Source organism: Bipolaris sorokiniana (assembly GCF_000338995.1).
Source record: "Bipolaris sorokiniana ND90Pr unplaced genomic scaffold COCSAscaffold_18, whole genome shotgun sequence".
In the NCBI taxonomy this organism is placed as follows: domain Eukaryota; kingdom Fungi; phylum Ascomycota; class Dothideomycetes; order Pleosporales; family Pleosporaceae; genus Bipolaris; species Bipolaris sorokiniana.
The window spans coordinates 805,743-824,362 of record NW_006911912.1 but is presented as its reverse complement, the minus strand read 5'-3'; the positions used below and the strand labels follow the sequence as shown (position 1 = coordinate 824,362).

Here is an 18,620-nt window from a genome sequence, read left to right as displayed (position 1 = left end):
GCAGCCGTGTGGCTAGTGCTGTCCCTCGCCTTCACCGTGCATGCAGCGAATAGCAAGTACCGAAACAGTCACCGTCTCCAGCCCGTCCCTGGCTACAAGGCCGCCAGATGGTTTGAGCTTCTGCACCATCGCACACACGTACACACACACACACACACATGCACACACCATTTTTTCCAACACTTGCATCACTAGTGCAAGCCCATCAACGACCGTTATGGTAGGTAAATAGGGCGACTGTGGGCGGCAAAGCGACTGTCGCGGGCGTGTCCAATCCCTCGCCCACAAGACAACGAATCACGTGCCCACCCGACCTGCTCCCGCATACACAAATGCAAATGAATGCAGCACGCTGCCCCGACACCAGGCCAAACTAATACATACAATCCGACAATTCAACAGCGATGAAAGCAGCTAGGGATCGCACTTCCAGCCAGCTCAATCACACCAAGCACTTGCATCATTTGGCAGCAGAACATGACCTCTAGAACATGAGCTTATCTGTATTCATCCAGCCCGCATGTGATAATGAGCTAATCTTCCCACACCATTCTGACGAAGCAGATCTCCTGCCGCAGACCCAAAGTCAACCAAAACATACTGCAGCTCCTCGACCTGATCGGATCCAAATACATCCTTACCAAGCCTCTGGACCTGGGTAACAAAGGCCAGAACATCCTTCCGGACGTTTCTTCTTGGTTGATATCTCGATGATTAAACACTTCACAATCTCAACATTCATACCAATCTGAACAACTACATTAGCTCTGCAAGGGACAGACGGGTTCGTAATCGTCATACCAGCATCCGGTCTACGACTAGTACCATTTTTCTTATCAATGCCCACCCCGCATCGAATTCGGTCCTTACACAGTAGATAAACAGGAATGGATTTCTTCGGAAGATTTACTCCATGCCACCACACCGAGTCTTTCCGACCCGCATCTTGGCTACTAGACGAGCCAGCCGAAACCGGCAACATCGAACTTGCCACGATGACCGTGTAGCTGGTATTCTTGCAAGAAACAGCATAAATAGGTTTCTTCAGAAAATGATAGCATGATCGAGAACCAAAAAAATTCCTCGTCGATGTATGCATATAACAGGAGGTATAGGTAAAGTGAGGCTATCAGCACAGTGTCGATAATTGGGGTCCGCGGTCATCTGGCGAGCCAGGCTACATGAGCATCGCATTGCCCCAGGAAACAAGAAAGACACTTGCCTTGGCGATGCGAACGAGGTTGAAGACCAACCAGCTGCTCGTCGGAAGACGATGATCGACGCGGGGCGTCTAGGTCACGTGATTGAAATCTCGCCAAGCCCAACTATCCACCCAAGAAGGCCTGAGGATGGCAGTCATCTGGAACATCATTGATATCCTCAATTTACCACAAGTCAGATTGGCAGAGAAGAGTACTAGAGATGTGAAGCGAGGGATTCTTTCATCACACTCTGTTGGATCAATCCTCGCAATTGCTTCTGTCGCCCGAGGATGTTTTCCCTGTTCGTTTTGCCTCATGATTCCATTGCTCGACATTTATATCATTTAACCATATGCTGTCCTACATTTGCGCTGAGTAATCGCGCATAGCCCTATAAGATTGAAACTTGAATAAGGGCTGCGCTCAGGGACCGATTGTCTCGATGTCCTGTGCTTGTACTTGACAGAGAAAAGCTGTAGTTCATACATTGATCTGTACGTGCATGTATGTCCAGGAGTAGGGCAAAATGACAACAACGCGTTTTTTTTTTCGCCTGTCGATGATCAAACCGGGCACAGGAGGCAACTCAACTCGTCATTACTACTCGCATGTCCCCAGTGCACATTAGGACAAAGCAGTAAACACCAACCCTGCGCGACATATAGCACCGCCAGTCTCCATTTGAACGAAGAGGCAACCGATTTTTGACTTGGGATACAAGATACATCGAGTGGGTTGACATGACAATAATCGGGATAACCCTAAGCTTGTCCAATTTCCAGACACCTCGGCCACTACGGAATACCTTACAGTCAAGATTGCGGGTTGAAAGTCCGCACCTAACCCCCAATCCATAGAGAAGGAATTCACAATGCGGAATGGCAAAGTGGTGGACTGAGATTAGGAATTTGGAAATCCCAATGATACCAAGTGGGGTTTCGGGTCCAAAGCCTCCTCTACTGTCAATGTTTTCAAAGGTTTTGTCATGAAGCATTGTACTTACTGACTCCATTACTCCATGTAAATGTGACTGCGGCTTCAATTCTGTGTTTGAATGATTCATATGTAAAGTGTTAGTTGTGTCTTTGGATATTTGATGGTAGATGGATCCTCTGTGGTATTTTGGTGTAGTTGGACATTCCAGCACTCAGAATCCACAAGTTAGCCGAATAGCGCTCACAAGTCGTATTTGGACATAACCAGAATGAGCGTTGACGAATTGGCAAATCAGCAATGCCGCAGAGTTGATTGTCGACTCTTTGTTAAAAGGAATTGTTGGCGGGTTGAAATTGTTTTGCTCTTAGGGGCAGCATCGGAGAGTTTGTAGGGAGTCGTCTTCGGAGACGGGCATTTAGACACCAGCGTAGTGTGCACTCACAAGACAATGTTGTGGCTAACTCCTATCATGACGCTGAATATGTTCGGCGAATCTAAAAACTTTTCAACTATGAATCGCTTTCGAATACTTGCCGTATCATCTGTGCATCCTCCTCAGTGCCAAGAAGCTGCCCAGCTCCACTGCTCTACTATTCACATGAAATCATCCGCAATCTCGATTCACAAAGTTGCATTAGCAAAAGTGCATGTACTACGAAACTCATCGCAGTTTTCTCGATACTTCCCCAATCCCTATGCAAATCCAGAGAATACGAGAAAAGATCTAGAACGACCCATTCCAATCTATCTTGAAAATTCTCACGTGGCCCAGAACCATCAATCAAGTTGCATAACACGCACCACAAGCGCTTCCACATACGTCCTGCACGTGGATTATGCAGCAAGCTAACCCGGGATACGACCTTCGATCGATCCCAATCTCACTAGCCCTTTTGCCAAGCTAACAGCATCCACCTCCGCTCATTTGCTCTACTCGTGTATTGCTCAATGCGCAAAGTAGGCAAGAGGTGGCGATCGGGTATTCCACCACCGACAATCGGCAACACACAATGCACTCTGTGTGTGCTCGCGGAAAATCTCAAACGCCAGATTGAAAGAACAGTGTGCGAGGCGTTTTTTTTTTGCGGGGGGTAAAGTGTGGAGCCGCCTAGCTTGCTTTCCCCGGATTAATTTCACATATTCAGGTTTGGCCTGGCGTTTTCCGGCTAATGTGACGAGTTCGGTTGCTGTGTCTCGCTTCTGCGTCGAGCGTGTACCACAAGTACTTACGAGAATGAAAGCGCTGCTATTGCTACGACAAAGATGATATAAGAGATAATTGTTATGACTGGCGATTAAAGAATTGGATCTCAGGTTGTTCCATTACTTGGTAGGCCTGTTGGTGTCATTGGTAGTGGGTTGTGTAAAGAATGACCCAACACTGCATCGCCAAGCTACGGTAGGACGCCTCTAGGAGGGCCTGATTGGTGGAAGTTTCGCAGCATACGAGAACGCCTCTATTCTCAATCGCAGCATTTTGTAATGTTATTCGGAGTATATGAAGAGAGGGAGAGATGCTAGTATCGCCTGCAGTTAGTTGTTGCCATGAAGTTCTCCAGCGCTTATCTGGCAGTGGCGGGCTTTACAAGTTTTGCCACTGCAGCTTCTCCTGTTGTCCACTCGAATTCGGGTATATATCAAGGTCGTTACCTTGCTGAGTTTGATCAAGATATCTTCTTAGGCATCAAGTATGCGCCCAAGCCCGACCGCTTCGCTCCAGCTAGACTCATCGACAATGCGCCGAAGAGGGTGTACAATGCCACGCAATACGGAGTTGATTGCGTAGGCTATGGGGGGGATACCAACGCACTAGTGGCCAGCAATTTGACTCGAATCGGCGAAGACTGTTTGCATCTCAACATCATCAAGCCGCGAACGAACGAGACCAAGCTTCCAGTTCTCCTGTGGATATATGGGGGCGGCTGGACACAGGGGGCTACAAGTGATCCACGGTAAGAGAGAGAACGGAAATGATGGGAGACATTTTCTGATCCAGTACAGGTACAACATGAGCTTCATAGTGGAGCAGTCAGTGCTGAATAAGAAGCCTGTCATTGGCATATCCATCAATTACCGTATGGCAGCATTCGGCTTCTTGTACAGCAAGGAGGTCAAGAAAGCCGGTGCGGAAAACCTCGGTCTTCGCGATCAGCGGCTTGCAATGCAGTGGGTCAACAAGCACATTTCTGCTTTTGGCGGCGATCCTTCCAAAGTCACTATATGGGGCGAGTCGGCGGGTGCATATTCTGTCGGCGACCACATTGCAGCTTATAACGGCAAGAACAATGGCCTCTTCCGTGCTGCTATACTCGAGAGTGGCGGCGCTGTTGGCCCACCGCTGAACGGAACGGATTGGTACCAGAAAATGTACAACAACCTAACGGAAACGGTCGGGTGTGCAGGCGCGAAGGACACGCTTCAATGTCTTCGCGATGTGCCATTCGAGACTATTGCGCCGTATGGATATCGAGGTCTTGAATGGTTTCATGTAATAGACGGTAGCTTTGTCCCCAGATACGGACAGCAATCGTTAAAACAGGGAAAGTTTGCCAAGATCCCGCTCATCCTTGGTACAAACACGGATGAGGGATTCGGTGTCAATGGTGTAGACAGCGACTCGGAAGCTATTCATGAGCTTGTGCACTCGAAGCGCTGGAATGTCAACGAGAGTGTTGCAGAAACATTGTTGAAGCTCTACCCGGATGACCCAGCGCTTGGGCTGCCATATGGATGGGGCAATCGCACATGGCCGCAGTTTGGGCTGCAATACAAGCGATATCAGAGCATTGCGACGGATCTGACCATGTACGCCCCGAGAAGGTTATTGGCTCGAAGCATGAGCGAGCATGTGGACCGTGTATACTCATATCGGTGGGACGCACCAAAGTTCAACAACACACCAGATAATATCGGGATCAACCATTTCTCCGAGGCAAGTAACAGCCCATGTTCGCAATAGTGGAACTTGGCGAGGCTGACATTCATAGATACCGTTCGTCTTTGGCAACACGGAACAGCAGATGACGCCGTTGGGGAGCGCACCCGAGAACCTCGCGCTCTCCAAGCTTGTGATGCGCATGTGGACGGCTTTTGCCTACGATCTGGATCCCAACGGTCATGGAGGTATGTATTATTGCTCAGATTAGCCTTGGGAAGCTGCTAACAAAGAGTGCAGTGCCGAGTACGCCTGAGTGGCCAAGTTACGCAGACGAGGCCAACAATTTTGTGTTCCGCAAGGACCGAAGCTATGTCGAAGGAGACAGTGACCGGGAAGAAGGTGTGGCGTATATTAATAGCCTAGTGCGGTGATGACTCCATGGTTTCTGGTGTTTAGTAATGTACATATGTATATATATCGAATTTAGCAGGTAATGTTATTTAACGTTTTCTATTACCTCAATGAAGCTGTTGAAATGGTGGTTTGGGCGTGGATGATGGTAGCATGTGACAGACGTCAAGTGCCACGGGTGGATGCAGGGCGTCGCCAGCCCAGACGGTGATTTGATCAGCCCAGGTGAACCCCACGCGGCCGCTCATGCTTTTCACTTGATTACGTGTGGTGCAATCCAATCAACAAGGGCCCAGCAAAAGCTTCATCGTAGATGGGAGGCCAAGGAGAGAGAGCCGTGCTTATCGATATCGGCGGTGCGGCGCTTACCAAGGACGTAATGCGCGTCGACGTCTACGTTGCATTCTGCGCCATTGCGTTTCAACCGCCGACGCTGCATGTCCACTGTTGATCCGTACATACTTAGACTTCAATATCCTCGACTAACCTTCCCACTGACCCCGTCGCCCAGCTCTAGCAACTAGACACACACACACCTCTCTCCTTCACCATGTCCACTCGCGGGCAATTCAATACCAAGAACCCCACTATCAAGCGCATACGTACGTACCTGTTCTGCTCACCAGAGCTGTCGCATAGCTAAGAGAATTGCAGTGAAAGAAGCTTCAGAGCTCTCTTTATCGCCCTCTCCAGATTACCATGCCGAGCCGCTGGAAACCAACCTCTTCGAGTGGCACTTTACAATCTGCGGTCCACCGGAACCGTCACCCTACGCGGGCGGCATATACCACGGTCGCATCATCCTCCCCTCTTCGTACCCGCTGCGACCGCCATCGTTCCGCTTCCTTACCCCTACTGGCCGCTTCGAAGTCAATCGCGAGATCTGCCTCAGCATATCGGGCCACCACGAAGAGACATGGCAGCCCGCCTGGGGCGTCCGCACAGCTCTCGTTGCGTTAAGAAGCTTCATGGACACGGATGCAAAGGGCCAGCTCGGCGGCATCGAGTGCAGTAAGGAAGCCCGCCAGCGCATGGCCAAAGAGAGTGGGGCGTGGAAGTGCGCGGGGTGCGCAAAGAGCAATGCCGAGATTATCGAAGAGAGGGCTGCGCTTGTCAAGGAGATTGAGGAAAAAGAGGGAAAGAGGAAGGAGGAAGAAGTGCCTGAGGAGCTGAGACTGGCGTATCGAGACGAGCTGGGAAAAGGCGGGGATGGTGACAGCAAGATGGATAAGGGCAAAGGACGCGCAGTCGAGAGTGTGACTGATACGGCGTCTGCTAGCAAAGAAACAGCGGCTGTATCGTCGGGAGTTTGTGCAACCACGGCAGCGGCTCCAAGTACGAGTCCTGTTCAAGCTGCACGTAGCGTGCCGGTGATAAGACCTACAAGAACCACACCTGCACAATCGCCACCCCAGCAAGTCACGCAAACGAGTCCTGACCTTGCTTGGATTGACACATGTATTTATGGCTTGGTCGCTGCGCTGCTGTTCATGGTGGTCAGGAAGTTCATTTGAGCGGCTTCATTCAGCGTGCACGTTTTGATTGGCTTGCCAGTTCACAGCAGCATCACCATGATTTTCTCTTGACATTGTTATTATCTTGGCTAGCGAGGAGTTCTGGTTTGGTTGATGGGTTTGCATTTTTTTAACATTGAAAGAACTTTCCAAGGTCTTATTTACATACAACAGATACTGTTTTCGCGTGTTTGATTCTTTTCTTCAATGATGATGTGTTCTTAGTCCTTTGCATCTACTGACATACCTGATCAACCGAAATGCTAGATACGGTTTGTCGTAGCCTTGCACCTCTCGGGTATAACGTCTTTCCACTGCCGCCAGCTCTCAAGGCTGCTGTTCACAGCCAAACGACCAGCCTTGTGTACTGCATCTTATAGTCTCTTGTGACTTCGCTTCAAATGCACTATCGGCAACGACTCGGGTACCTACTGGAGCCTTGACTCGCTGAGAATGTCTGATCCTTCTTCTCGGTTGTGACTCAAGGGCGGGAACTTGCTTCAGCCTGCATCATACTGACTCTCGTCCACCAAAAAAGGGCAGTGGCCCTTTTCCCACTGCCTCCAATGGCATCGCAGCCGAAGCGCCATGATAGGTCCAACCTGATGCTCTCTGGCCCTTAAACTGCCTTGGTTAAAGCAGCGAGTCGTGTCATTGTGAGGCAGTATGTAGTGCTGTTGATCCCCAGCCTGGCTCTCCACCCAAATTCGCTCCTGTTCGTTCCCCAACCCTCTCTCAGCCTTGCTGCCGCTTTACCACTGCCAACGCATCAACACTCGGCTCTCATCTCGCTTCGACGCTTTCGACTAGTCAAACTGCAGCTATAGTTTGCCTTGCCAATCATGAACGCCTTTCTAGAAATTGGGTGAGATTTTTTTTTTACACTCTGCTAACAAAAAGGGTAGCGGTCCGACCAAAGCCTCTTGCAGCCCCACCAATCCTTAGCTTGTAAATGAACTACACGGTGTTCCTGAATCAGGTTCTCTTACCTTCGAAATACTTGATCCGATATCAGGCTACAACAACTATGTCGATGACATGCTTCCACATGGCCACTTCCTGTTGATGACTCAAACTATCAGCTCCGACACACAGTTCCAGGGCATACCCCATACAGGTCATCTCCTTGCAGAAAATGATGTTATGTTTGGAAGCAACGTGCTCAATCAGTCGAATGGTATGGCTGATATGAATCAAGTGGACAAGTATGTGATTTTGCATCTCTATCTTATTGACATTCGTGCTTATATCCTGGCTTGCAGCATCTTGAGTGACTCCACGAGCGTTGATTCTTGTTACACAAGCGGTGTTTTTGATCAATCTCAAGCATATCCATCCACCTTTGCTTTGCAGGAAAGCTTTTCAGAGGATGATTTTGGGATAGAGACCCAAGGAACTTGGACTGGGCCATCCAAGCAATCCGAAATCTGCCTACATGAACCGCGTGCAGCCAAATCTTTATGTGATCAATGTCTGGTGGAGTTCCACTATCCACGTGAATTGGCTTTTCATTGTGACGAACAGGGCCATCTAGGATATGCCTGTACGCACAATGACTGCGACAAGAAGTTCGCTCGATGGGACACACGTCGACGACACGAAAGAAAACATCGCGATGATGCTAAACGCTTTCCCTGCAAGTACTGCAAGAAGTATAGGGGATCCAACGGTTTCAAGCGTAGAGATCATCTTATGCAACACGTCAGGAATTATCATCATATTGGCGAGGATGACCGGAATGAACACAGGGGGTTCGGACGTGGTTGGTGCCCAAAAACAGGGTGCTCCCATCACCAAGAACCTCCTCACAAGATCGGAGAGAAATTTGCATTCTCTACCTCAACAGAATACATCAAACACCGCCGTACCATCCATGACGAGTCCGATTTCCCGTGCCCACAGCCTGGCTGTGACCGCATAAATGGCAAGGGCTACTTCCGCAAGGCCGATCTTCGCAATCATCTTCGCAAGGTCCACGGCACAGATGGTGCTTTGGCTGGCGATAGAAAGTAGGCCACTCTCAGAAGTCCCACAACACCATGACAACGATCAAACCATCGCTCAGGACACGGCACCATCTCTTCTAATTCGTATGTACTCTCCATGTTGCTATAACACTACGAAGGTTGAGAACACGAATAGAACAAAAGGAAGAGATGGCGCAAATCATCGTCTTACGCGCAACCCCCACAAGAATAACTATAACGGCACTGGAGTTTTGTTTTCCAACCTTTTTACGACACCTCAATAGCAAAATCGACAAAAGAAGAATCTGAAAGAACGGAAACCCCAAAAACGCAGTAACAAGTCCGACGAGTCTTACCATCCCTTCATTCTGACAAAGAGTCTCACTCTGCGTCTACTTTTGTATCTTTGCTTTCCTCCCTTCATCCTTTTGTTTTTGTGTTCTCGGCTGCTTATTTATGTATCTTCATTTCGGCACTTATCATATAGAATAACTAACTATCGTCACTCCTTAAATACATGAAACACCAAGCGTGAGACCAAACATCAAGAAGCACATGCGTATTAGTACTATCCCTCCACATGTGGCGGAAAACCCTGCGTAGCGGCATACCGGTGATGCTCCCACCACAACAAACGCAACCCCAGCCCAGAGGCCTAGCAAGTCTCGGATAGAGTCCTTAGCCTGAGAGCTTTCTCTACACTTTATCTCGTCGCCTACAAGTTCCTACTTGGCTAGCAATGCCACAGATCGCTGCCAGCATCTACTGCAGCCCCGCCTCGGGCAGCCTCGGACGTACCTAAGGTTTCACGTATATATCTAAGAGTTTGTCAAGCTATAAAAAGACGCATAGAGACTGTATTCCGAGCGAGATACTACGTCATTATACTTCGTGGTGCTGCTGCGCAAGTCTATTGCTCTACAGAGCAGGATTGATAACTAAGGCGCGCTACTCGCAGGCCGTACAGAAATGCCGCAATCGGCTTAGCGGTATTCTATCCGCCTTGATACTAGACCCTTGTTAGAAGCCACCTGACTAGCGGCCAAGACTAAGACTAAGCATGACTCGCTTGTATTTAGATACATGCTTAAACCCCACACTAGACTCCACGCCACCCAAAGAGTGCCAGAGGTTACCAGCTCCCGCTGCCAGTGCGGGGAGAGACGACAAACTGTCGCCCATATCCTGCTCCACTGCAGGACGCTCAAGGACCTTCGGAACCAGGTATTCAGCAACCTCCGTGGACGACACAACCTTCGGGCCATCCTGAGTAAGCCACAGCTAGCCACCAAAGCCATCCAGTTTGTAGAACAAGCGCAGATCCTTGGGCACGTTGGGATCGAAGACGCGTAGACGACAGCCGAGCGCTGGGGGGAGACTGTAGGTATCACGGCCGCAAAACACGAGGCAACACGCCTCTACGAGCCTATAAGCACAGCATAGTGTTAGTAGAGCCATTATCTAGATGAGGTGGCAGCCAGATTGTAGATAGTGGTGGAGGGGAAACGGCAGGCCTCTAGGAACAGCTGGCTCCCTTCAGGGAGTGACGTGGGGCGGCGCGGATTAACGTCTGCGCAGCGTCGGCTGTTGGCTACGCCAGCCATGCCGGACATAGCTGCGGAGAAAACGCGGCTGAAACCGAGTAGGACTAAATCAATCAATCAATCTAGACTCCACGCGTGCTTGCTTTAGGAGGAGATAGTAGTGGTAGTTAGCTTAGGTAGAGGCTTATATATAGTCCTGCAGCAGCGCTGGAATTAGCTTAGAGTAGCAGTGTAGATATAACGTCTATGCACTCGTAACAGAATAACTACGTTCTACGAGAAGCTAAGAATCGCTACACGCCCTGAATAGCACCCTAGACACACTGTGTGCCTATACACTGCCGTGACGCAGTTCCGATACTGAGGAGGAAGCCATAGAAACCGCCATGTTTGACGCAATACCCATTCGCTATCTACTGCAGCATATGGTAGTTCTTGGGCTGGAAAGGCGGATGCAACAGTGATAAGATCTAATGGTAGGGGGATATCCCCTCTGTTAGTGTGCAGAGTCCGGCCATCTGGCGAAAATGCGATGCGAAAGATACGTGAATGCTGATCTTCTAGCAAGGTACGACACTGGCCCGTCGCTGTCTCCCACACCCGCACTGTGCTGTCCCGGGATGCTGAGGCGACTAGCTGCCCGTCTGGCGAGAACACCACCGCCCTGACCGCGTATGAATGGCCCTCCAGCACGCTGCGACACTGGCCCGTCGCTGTCTCCCACACTCGCACTGTGGTGTCCCAGGATGCTGAGGCGACTAGCTGCCCGTCTGGCGAGAACACCACCGCCCTGACCGCGTGTGAATGGCCCTCCAGCACGCTGCGACACTGGCCCATCGCTGTCTGCCACACTCGCACTGTGGTGTCCCAGGATGCTGAGGCGACCAGCTGCCCGTCTGGCGAGAACACCACCGCCCTGACCGCGTGTGAATGGCCCTCCAGCACGCTGCGACACTGTCCCGTCGCTGTCTCCCACACCCGCACTGTGGTGTCCTCGGATGCTGAGGCGACTAGCTGCCCGTCTGGCGAGAACACCACCGCCCTGACCTCTCCTGAATGGCCCTCCAGCACACTCCGGCATGTGTCCCACTCTGCATCTCTCCCTGAAATCACACTCACTGCCTGTGGTACCTGTTCAATAAACGCCTTTCGCACAATACTCGCCTCAGGCGAGAAAAGAAGAGCTGAAGAATATATCTGGAGGGGGCTTCAGCGAGTATTAGTACAAATCGCAGGCATAAATCGGATAACATCGTGGAGGAACTCCGCGATAGTACTATTAGGCGGCTACATTTAGGTTAGCATGAAACACGATAGTTACTTAGATAGGAATGCTCTACCGTCGCTAGCGCCTGCAGCCTCGCCACTAGTCGCACGCATAGACTCGTTTCGTTGAGTAGGCTCATAGCCTCAAGCCAGTGAAGAAGATGTTTTTCGAGGAAGCAGTGCGTGGCGTCTCCGTCTTCGATGCTGCGCCCGCTGCGCTCGAGATGATCGACCCAGTAGCGGCACGCGTACTGCAGCTCGGGAGGCAAACTAGCCGTGATCTTGCTCTCATCGATTTCGCTTCTAAGCACCCCAGGTTCTAAGAGGTTGCAGATATCCTGCCGAAGGCCGTTAGACGCTGACATGAGCTCAAGACAGCAAGACGCCAGCTTTTTATGGGTACTCTTCTCGTCTACGTAGAATCTGTCGTCGCCGCATCTCTTTCTATCGAGTAGGAAGTCGCGGAATGATGGATGGTGCAGGCGGATTGGCCGGCTTCTATTGTTTGGGATGTCGAGAATCGCGTGGAGATCTTCTAACGTCGGCCCAACCCCTTCTGCAACGTCAAGTAGCTGATCTAGAGACTGTGCAGAGAGAGGAGAGAACAGCACTGCTATGCTGCCAATAATATATCGAAGTGCTCTACACTGCTCCTCTTTTTCTTCGTCTGCATAGTCTTGGATTGAATTCTTTAGCACTGTAGTATAGATCTCGTTAAGATGCCTCTCTGGGGCGACAGAGGTAGTGTCTCTATTGCACAAGATTGTCTCTAGTCTCTTTGCTGCGAACCGTTTCCCTTCTTGGATAAAGCGACACGCTGTTGCAGCCCAGATAAAGAGGCCGTCTGCACTCTGGACCAGCTGCACAACGATCTCTGTACTTGGCCAGCCAGCGCGCAGACAGCGTTCCTGTGCGATAAGCTGGAGACTGTATTCTAGGAAAAGGGCTATGTCGCGGTCGACAATAGACCGCGATATGTTGTGCAGCACAACATCCTGGTGCTCCGCCTCAGGAATCTGGCGGAACCCGTGTCGGATCGGCACCTCTGGCCTGCTTGTCAGCAACACCCGCAGCCGGGCACCTGTTAATGACGACCGCACTTTAGCCAGCAGCTGCACAATAATGCGGATATTGTCGTTGCTATTGCACTCGTCGAGCGCGTCCACAACTAGAACGAGCGAGGCTGGACAGTTACTGTTGCCAAGCTTCGATAATGGTCCGAGGACAAGGTGATGCCACTGGTCGCGTAGAGACTGGCTAGCAATGTCGTCACGTTCTACAACTGCGTCGCTGATGCGCTCCTTTAATGCTGGCACATTGCGCGCAAGCTGCACCGCAAGGCTCGTCACGAACTTCCCTGCATGGCCTGCGTCGCCGCCGCCGCGCGAGAAGAAGAAGCTGGCCGCCAGGCACTGCTTATCGTAGTAGCTGCGCGCCACCGTCCGCGCGATCGTCGACTTGCCTGTGCCTGCCAGACCGCTCAGCCAGAAGATGCACCGCTCGTCTTGCCCATCTGCCCAGCTGTATATCTCTTGTAGCAGGTCGACGCGCGTGTCAGGGAGGCATGCAGGCTCGTGCTGCTTAGCGTATGAGTTGAAGAGCGCATCTTCGGCGCACGGGAGACGGTCGAGTGTGTTCTCAAGTCCTGTTTGACGTGTCTGCTTAGCGCGTGCCATGTCTACCAGACGGCTTAACGGCCCTCAGACGGTCCCGCGACGTACCAATGTGGACAGAGCCGTTAATGTTGTTAGCTTGGACGCTCTTGTATGCGTTGCCAAACGCTGTGTTAGATGTCGTAGAGGCCATGGCATCTCTATAGGAGAGCATGCATGATTAGTGGTGTATACCGTGATAGAGTATGCGGTGATGGTTTGCGGTGATAGTCTGCGGCACAGCACCTCCTCGGCCTCAGCCTGGCGGCTATGCAGCCTGACGACTTCGAGCAGCCACTTGTGGGGTCCAAGGCTGGAGCGAAGGACACGCATGCGCTTGGTTGCTTGTCTGTTTGCTCCACCGTCCCTCGTCGCATTCGCAGCGTATCCATTAACCTTTGATCACGTAACTATTTACACCAAGGGAATCTTTGCAACGCTATGGACACAGACAAAGTCATCCAGTTAGGCAGGTATCTTGCGCACCAAACGATAGAAACAATACTAACCTAAATGAATAGTGTACAACGTATCCCACTCTTGCCAGTCTCGAGAGACAAGATGGGAAGAACTGCTACAGGCGAGTGAAGCAAGGGGTTTGCAAAGAAGCGACTAACGTCGCTGTAGAACATACACGTTACGCGCGTTCAAGTCGTGTAAGTCGCCAATCAAGTAGCTTTTACTTGCGATTTAATACTAGATAGCTTCGCGTCCACCGAGGCGTTCTTGAGCACTACACTAGAGCTCCAGGAAACTCTTAGAAGCAAGCTAAAGATCCCTTCCTTCTTCTTTGATAGGATGTATCTTCAGTCAAGCAGCTTTTGCGGGTATGACGTCTGGCTAGACAAGAATGAGGAAGTGGAGTTCTACAGTATGTACGGTAGCGCGAGCAAAACTCAGGATATTATCTGGATATCGCTCATCTAGACCCAGCGTATTGGGCCCGCTTTACGGTAAAGCAAACATACGACAAGCTCCAGCCGAAGAGGACGTTCACACCACACATCTCTAACCATCACAACAACCCTAGCGAGTGGAACACCGACATCGCGATACATGGGCCGCAGAGTGTGCGGCACGGATAGGAATGGTACGAGATGGGATTTTTCGCATGCTGGACACAGTCAGGGTCGGTTACGCTGCTGTGCTTCGATCTGCCTACGAAGTCGCAGTCGCATATACAGTCAATGAGCTGGTCGCAGGGCGTCTCTCGCTCCTGTCCATACGCCGCGTTTCTTCTCGTCTTAGATGCGCTGCTTCGGCTGTATGATGACTCGGTCTGGGCGATCAGAAACCACATCAGCAGGTGGGAGGCTGTAAGTTTCGTTCACCGCGCCTGTCGCTAACATTGATGACGCTCACCGGCAGCAGAAAAGTTTAATGGAGACTGATTATTTCCTTTTACACGAGATTGCCAGACACGGGGTACACGTCAGCGAGACTCTTAGCGTCGCTATACAGTCCCTCGACGCCATGCAGCATCACCATGAGCGGTTCTGTACTAACAGTACCCTCGCCTGCAGTAAGAATGGTCGCGGACGCTGGGACAAAGTCGGCAGTCTCTTTGAGTTCCAGCTCGGCCTCCTACGAGGTTTATTCCAACGATCTGAAGCGAACAACGCGCGAATCCAAAATGAAATCACCCTAGTAAGTCTAGTCTATAACAGGCAGTATATAGCGGCTCTCTAAGCTTACGACATCAGGCTTTCAACGCTGCCGCACAGAGGGACAGCAAGGTGCAGCTGCAGATAGGGGAAGAAGCGAAGAGAGAAGCGTCGGCGATGAAGGCGATCGCTGTGGTTACAATGACTTTCTTGCCAGCCACCTTTATCTCTGTGAGTTTTATAGTGCCTTTCTGCTAACTATTATATATCCGCGTGCGGCTAACACGACTCGTTGGACAGACAATCTTTGGAACCAACTTCTTCTCGTTTGAGGTTGAAACAGAGGCGGGACAGTCATCGTTTGCTATGTCCCGTCAGTTCTGGATATACCGGGCACTGTCTATTCCGTTAACTGTTACAACGCTTGCTTTGTGGTTCTGGTGGAGCAGGTGGGCTGAGCATCTCAGGCTCTCAAGGCCTAGAGCTGATGCCTTTCGTGATAAATATATTTCGCTATAAGAGTAGATTCTATATAACTATGTATAAAGCAATATAACTAGCCCTTAACTAGAGATATTTAGGCGAAGAATGGAGTTCTGATTGAAGTTCATCTAAGAAGTCGCCGGGCGGTAGTAATCAGGTTGAAACGCAGCCTACATAGTGCTGCTGCCTGAATCCTCGTTCAGCTGCCTTTAACCGTCATTGGTTGGACCTGCGCGCCAACTACCTCCGCTCCTCCCTATTTCTGCTACTTAGTAATGTGCATTATTCTTTATCAAAATTAGTTGTCGAGAAAGACTTGGCTACCGCAATGGCTAAGAATCACCAGTTCACCATAGGATGGATCTGCCCGCTCCCGTTAGAGAAAGAGGCGGCGAGGCTGGTGCTGGACGAAGAGTACCCCCAAGACGAGGTCCAGTACCAGAACGCATACTACCTAGGCGGCCAGATTGGAAAACACAAGGTCGTTATTGGCGTGCAGCGAAGGATAGGACTGACTGGTGTCGCAATCCTTGCTGAGAAGATGCGGGCTGGGTTCCCCAACATCAGGTACTTTCTCCTTGTCGGCATCGCTGGCGGCGTGCCTCGCTATGGGCCAGCTGGTGCAGTCTCAGAGATTGTGCTTGGCGATGTGGTGGTCAGCTCTCCTCGAAGCAACCATGGCGGAGTATTGCAGTACGACAAGGGCGCGTGGGAGGGTCAAGGGCGACTAAACTTTCGTGGACACACCAACGGCGTTCCAGGTGACCTAATGGCCGCGGTCAACAACTTTCGCGCAGAGGGCTGGTCTAAGACGAACATTGCAGAGGTTCTGAAGCAAATGCGTCTTAAGCTTAACGACGAACAAAAGCGCCAGTACGCCGACCCAGGTCCTAGTCAAGATAGGCTCTTTAAAGACACCTACGGGCATAAAGGCACTGAGTTCGACGATTGTAAAGTGTGTTGCGATGCGGACTGCATCGACTCGCGATCTGATCGAGGAGCCGGAGCTACTCGACTAGTCGACACGCCGTCTGTTCACTTTGGCAACATCGCGTCGAGCAATCAGCTGCAAATATCAGCTATTGAGCGCGAAAGATTGCGGAAAGAACATGATGTAATCTGTTTCGAGATGGAAGCAGCAGGAGTCATGGACGAGTATCCGTGTGTAGTTGTTCGTGGCATCTGCGACTATGCAGACTCGCACAAGAACAAGGGCTGGCAGAACTACGCGGCAGCTACGGCGGCAGCGTATGCTAAAGGGCTGTTGTCTAGGGTCCCCACGGCGGACACTACGAGTAGTGCGCTGTCTGCAGAGCGGTCTACACCTCAGCAATCCGTAGGCACAACGAACATGAGGTTCGGCAACAATGAACGTGGTGTACAGGGGAGAGACATTCACGGCAACATACATATTGGATAGTTAGTTGATGTTAAGGTGTCATATTATGGCGGCAACTCAGCGATAGAAAGAATGCCAAAAGGAATCACTAAGGCTGTAGCATGATCGAATACGTATTGATGCCACATAACAGCATCGTCGCGCTATATTGATAGAACAGGTTGGCGGCCAGTTGCAGCGCCTGCCCAGCCGCGACAGTTTGAATATGACAGCAAGCCTTTTGCGCACAAGCAACGGCTGGAACGTAGTTCCGGCGTATGCTGCAGGCAATCGCCCGCTCGCATCTGCTCTGATCGACGCTGCGCTCATTAACTGCGCTCTGCGGAACGAGCTAAGACTTCACTATATCCTTCTACTTTGTGTCGTTATGCCGCAATGCTAACCTCGTTGACTACTAATGACCGCTGCTTGAGAGCCAGCTTCGCAAGCTTTACACAGGAGGGCGCTAGCATAAGTGCGGTGTACTTCTAGAAGCATCCATAGACAAGGGCTATTTTTAGCAGTTCAGCGAGTAGAGGCATCCTCGCTAGCTAGCTGTCTATGGCTGCTGTACCACCACCATCGTCGAAATGGACTCTGCTAGCAAGGCACTTGTAGAGGCTCCGCTATACCATAAGAGAATATGGGCTGCCCGAGCCGATGCCAGTGGTATCGCGCTTACCACGCTATATAATCGTTGGCGAGGACGGCCCTCGATAGAAAAAAAAGCCCAAGCCCAGCAATACCTCAACGTAGAAGAGGAGAAAGCACTAGTTACGTTCTTGCTACTAATGTCTAGTTTCAGACAACCCATCCGCATTAAGTATATACCAATGCTAGCCTTCAGCATCGCCTGACGTCGATCCCCCACGACTCGACCGAAGAAGCCTCCTAGTAAGAATTGGGCTCAGGCCTTTGGGAAGCGCCACCCTAAACTTAAATTGAAGAGAGTGAGGGCTATAGACTGGAAGCGTTACGAGGTACACATATATAATAAGATCATAGGGTGGTTTAATATTATCAGCAAGGTACTATAGGATCCGGCTATTTGTAACGGTTCGAGTACCTACCGAACTAACATCCGAAAGGGAGCCGAACATGGGCACGAACTAGCCTAGGGCAGATCTGCTGATATAAAACCCCACCCGTTCTCCATAGTAGCTCGATAGATTTTTGATATCCTTTCGTACAAGACCTATAAGTGTCTATTCGAATCAAGGCTCGTTTGACGTCCCACGCACTCCCATATGCCTCTGAGTGACACTACTGCCAATACTGATCCGAGTAGTCTTGCCTGCGCCGTTACACTAAGCTATTTTCAATACTACTACAGGACTGCATGTAAGCCCTAATCTCTACAAATCATTATTCGCTCTAAAAACAGGTCTATATAAATTCTAGTGCAGTGTCTAAGCAAGTATTCGAGCATAAGCAAGTCATGCTTGTAATGGGCTGCGCCCGTGAGTGAAACACGTGATTGTATCACGTGTCCTCTTCACACCGCTTAGTCACGAAACCTTATTCGTGCGAAGGAACCTAAGGCAAGAGTATAAAGCGAGAGACGTCGTACGATAGCTTTACTTTCTTTATCTTTCTTCTTCTGTAATATAGGTTAATGCGCACTCGTTCGAAGGCCTCTTCGCCCTTAACAATGCTTAGCTTCAGCCGCTAACTAACTAGCCAGGTGGCTTTATCTAAGCTACGCTCGCGGGACAAGAGTCCGACATCAGCGCTAATAGAATACCACTAAACCTTATACGGCATTTCTGTACGACTTACAGGTAG

At 50.5% G+C, this 18,620-nt stretch overlaps 9 protein-coding genes across 9 annotated transcripts; 6 read left to right on the top strand and 3 right to left on the bottom strand.

The window, feature by feature from the left end:
• Positions 1 to 1,748: 1,748 nt before the first annotated feature.
• Positions 1,749 to 2,440, bottom strand: COCSADRAFT_263365 (uncharacterized protein). Its single transcript, XM_007707319.1, has one exon. The coding sequence runs from the start codon at positions 2,263 to 2,265 to the stop codon at positions 1,789 to 1,791; it is 477 nt and encodes a 158-aa protein (XP_007705509.1). The 5' UTR covers positions 2,266 to 2,440; the 3' UTR covers positions 1,749 to 1,788.
• Positions 2,441 to 3,683: 1,243 nt separating this feature from the next.
• On the top strand, positions 3,684 to 5,447 carry COCSADRAFT_176311 (uncharacterized protein; the record flags this gene model as incomplete). The annotated part of the gene is made up of 4 exons (XM_007707318.1): positions 3,684 to 4,090; positions 4,140 to 5,070; positions 5,126 to 5,261; positions 5,314 to 5,447. The coding sequence occupies 4 exons, from the start codon at positions 3,684 to 3,686 to the stop codon at positions 5,445 to 5,447; spliced, it is 1,608 nt and encodes a 535-aa protein (XP_007705508.1).
• A 400-nt stretch (positions 5,448 to 5,847) lies between these two features.
• On the top strand, positions 5,848 to 7,184 carry COCSADRAFT_128938 (uncharacterized protein). The gene is made up of 2 exons (XM_007707317.1): positions 5,848 to 6,029; positions 6,082 to 7,184. The coding sequence occupies exons 1-2, from the start codon at positions 5,978 to 5,980 to the stop codon at positions 6,939 to 6,941; spliced, it is 912 nt and encodes a 303-aa protein (XP_007705507.1). The 5' UTR covers positions 5,848 to 5,977; the 3' UTR covers positions 6,942 to 7,184.
• A 1,359-nt stretch (positions 7,185 to 8,543) lies between these two features.
• COCSADRAFT_60168 (uncharacterized protein) lies at positions 8,544 to 8,921 on the top strand (the record flags this gene model as incomplete). Its single annotated transcript, XM_007707316.1, has 1 exon — positions 8,544 to 8,921. A coding segment is annotated over one exon (378 nt), but the record flags the coding sequence as incomplete, so codon positions are not given.
• Positions 8,922 to 10,956: 2,035 nt separating this feature from the next.
• Positions 10,957 to 11,661, bottom strand: COCSADRAFT_48472 (uncharacterized protein; the record flags this gene model as incomplete). The annotated part of the gene is made up of 1 exon (XM_007707082.1): positions 10,957 to 11,661. A coding segment is annotated over one exon (705 nt), but the record flags the coding sequence as incomplete, so codon positions are not given.
• An 89-nt stretch (positions 11,662 to 11,750) lies between these two features.
• COCSADRAFT_102578 (uncharacterized protein) lies at positions 11,751 to 13,545 on the bottom strand (the record flags this gene model as incomplete). Its single annotated transcript, XM_007707315.1, has 2 exons — positions 11,751 to 13,363; positions 13,425 to 13,545. The coding sequence occupies 2 exons, from the start codon at positions 13,543 to 13,545 to the stop codon at positions 11,751 to 11,753; spliced, it is 1,734 nt and encodes a 577-aa protein (XP_007705505.1).
• A 658-nt stretch (positions 13,546 to 14,203) lies between these two features.
• Positions 14,204 to 15,063, top strand: COCSADRAFT_263300 (uncharacterized protein). The gene is made up of 2 exons (XM_007707314.1): positions 14,204 to 14,686; positions 14,742 to 15,063. The coding sequence occupies exons 1-2, from the start codon at positions 14,468 to 14,470 to the stop codon at positions 15,057 to 15,059; spliced, it is 537 nt and encodes a 178-aa protein (XP_007705504.1). The 5' UTR covers positions 14,204 to 14,467; the 3' UTR covers positions 15,060 to 15,063.
• A 13-nt stretch (positions 15,064 to 15,076) lies between these two features.
• COCSADRAFT_102973 (uncharacterized protein) lies at positions 15,077 to 15,493 on the top strand (the record flags this gene model as incomplete). The annotated part of the gene is made up of 2 exons (XM_007707313.1): positions 15,077 to 15,205; positions 15,275 to 15,493. Coding segments are annotated over 2 exons (348 nt in total), but the record flags the coding sequence as incomplete, so codon positions are not given.
• A 219-nt stretch (positions 15,494 to 15,712) lies between these two features.
• On the top strand, positions 15,713 to 16,980 carry COCSADRAFT_263290 (uncharacterized protein). Its single transcript, XM_007707312.1, has one exon. The coding sequence runs from the start codon at positions 15,786 to 15,788 to the stop codon at positions 16,875 to 16,877; it is 1,092 nt and encodes a 363-aa protein (XP_007705502.1). The 5' UTR covers positions 15,713 to 15,785; the 3' UTR covers positions 16,878 to 16,980.
• Positions 16,981 to 18,620: the final 1,640 nt, after the last annotated feature.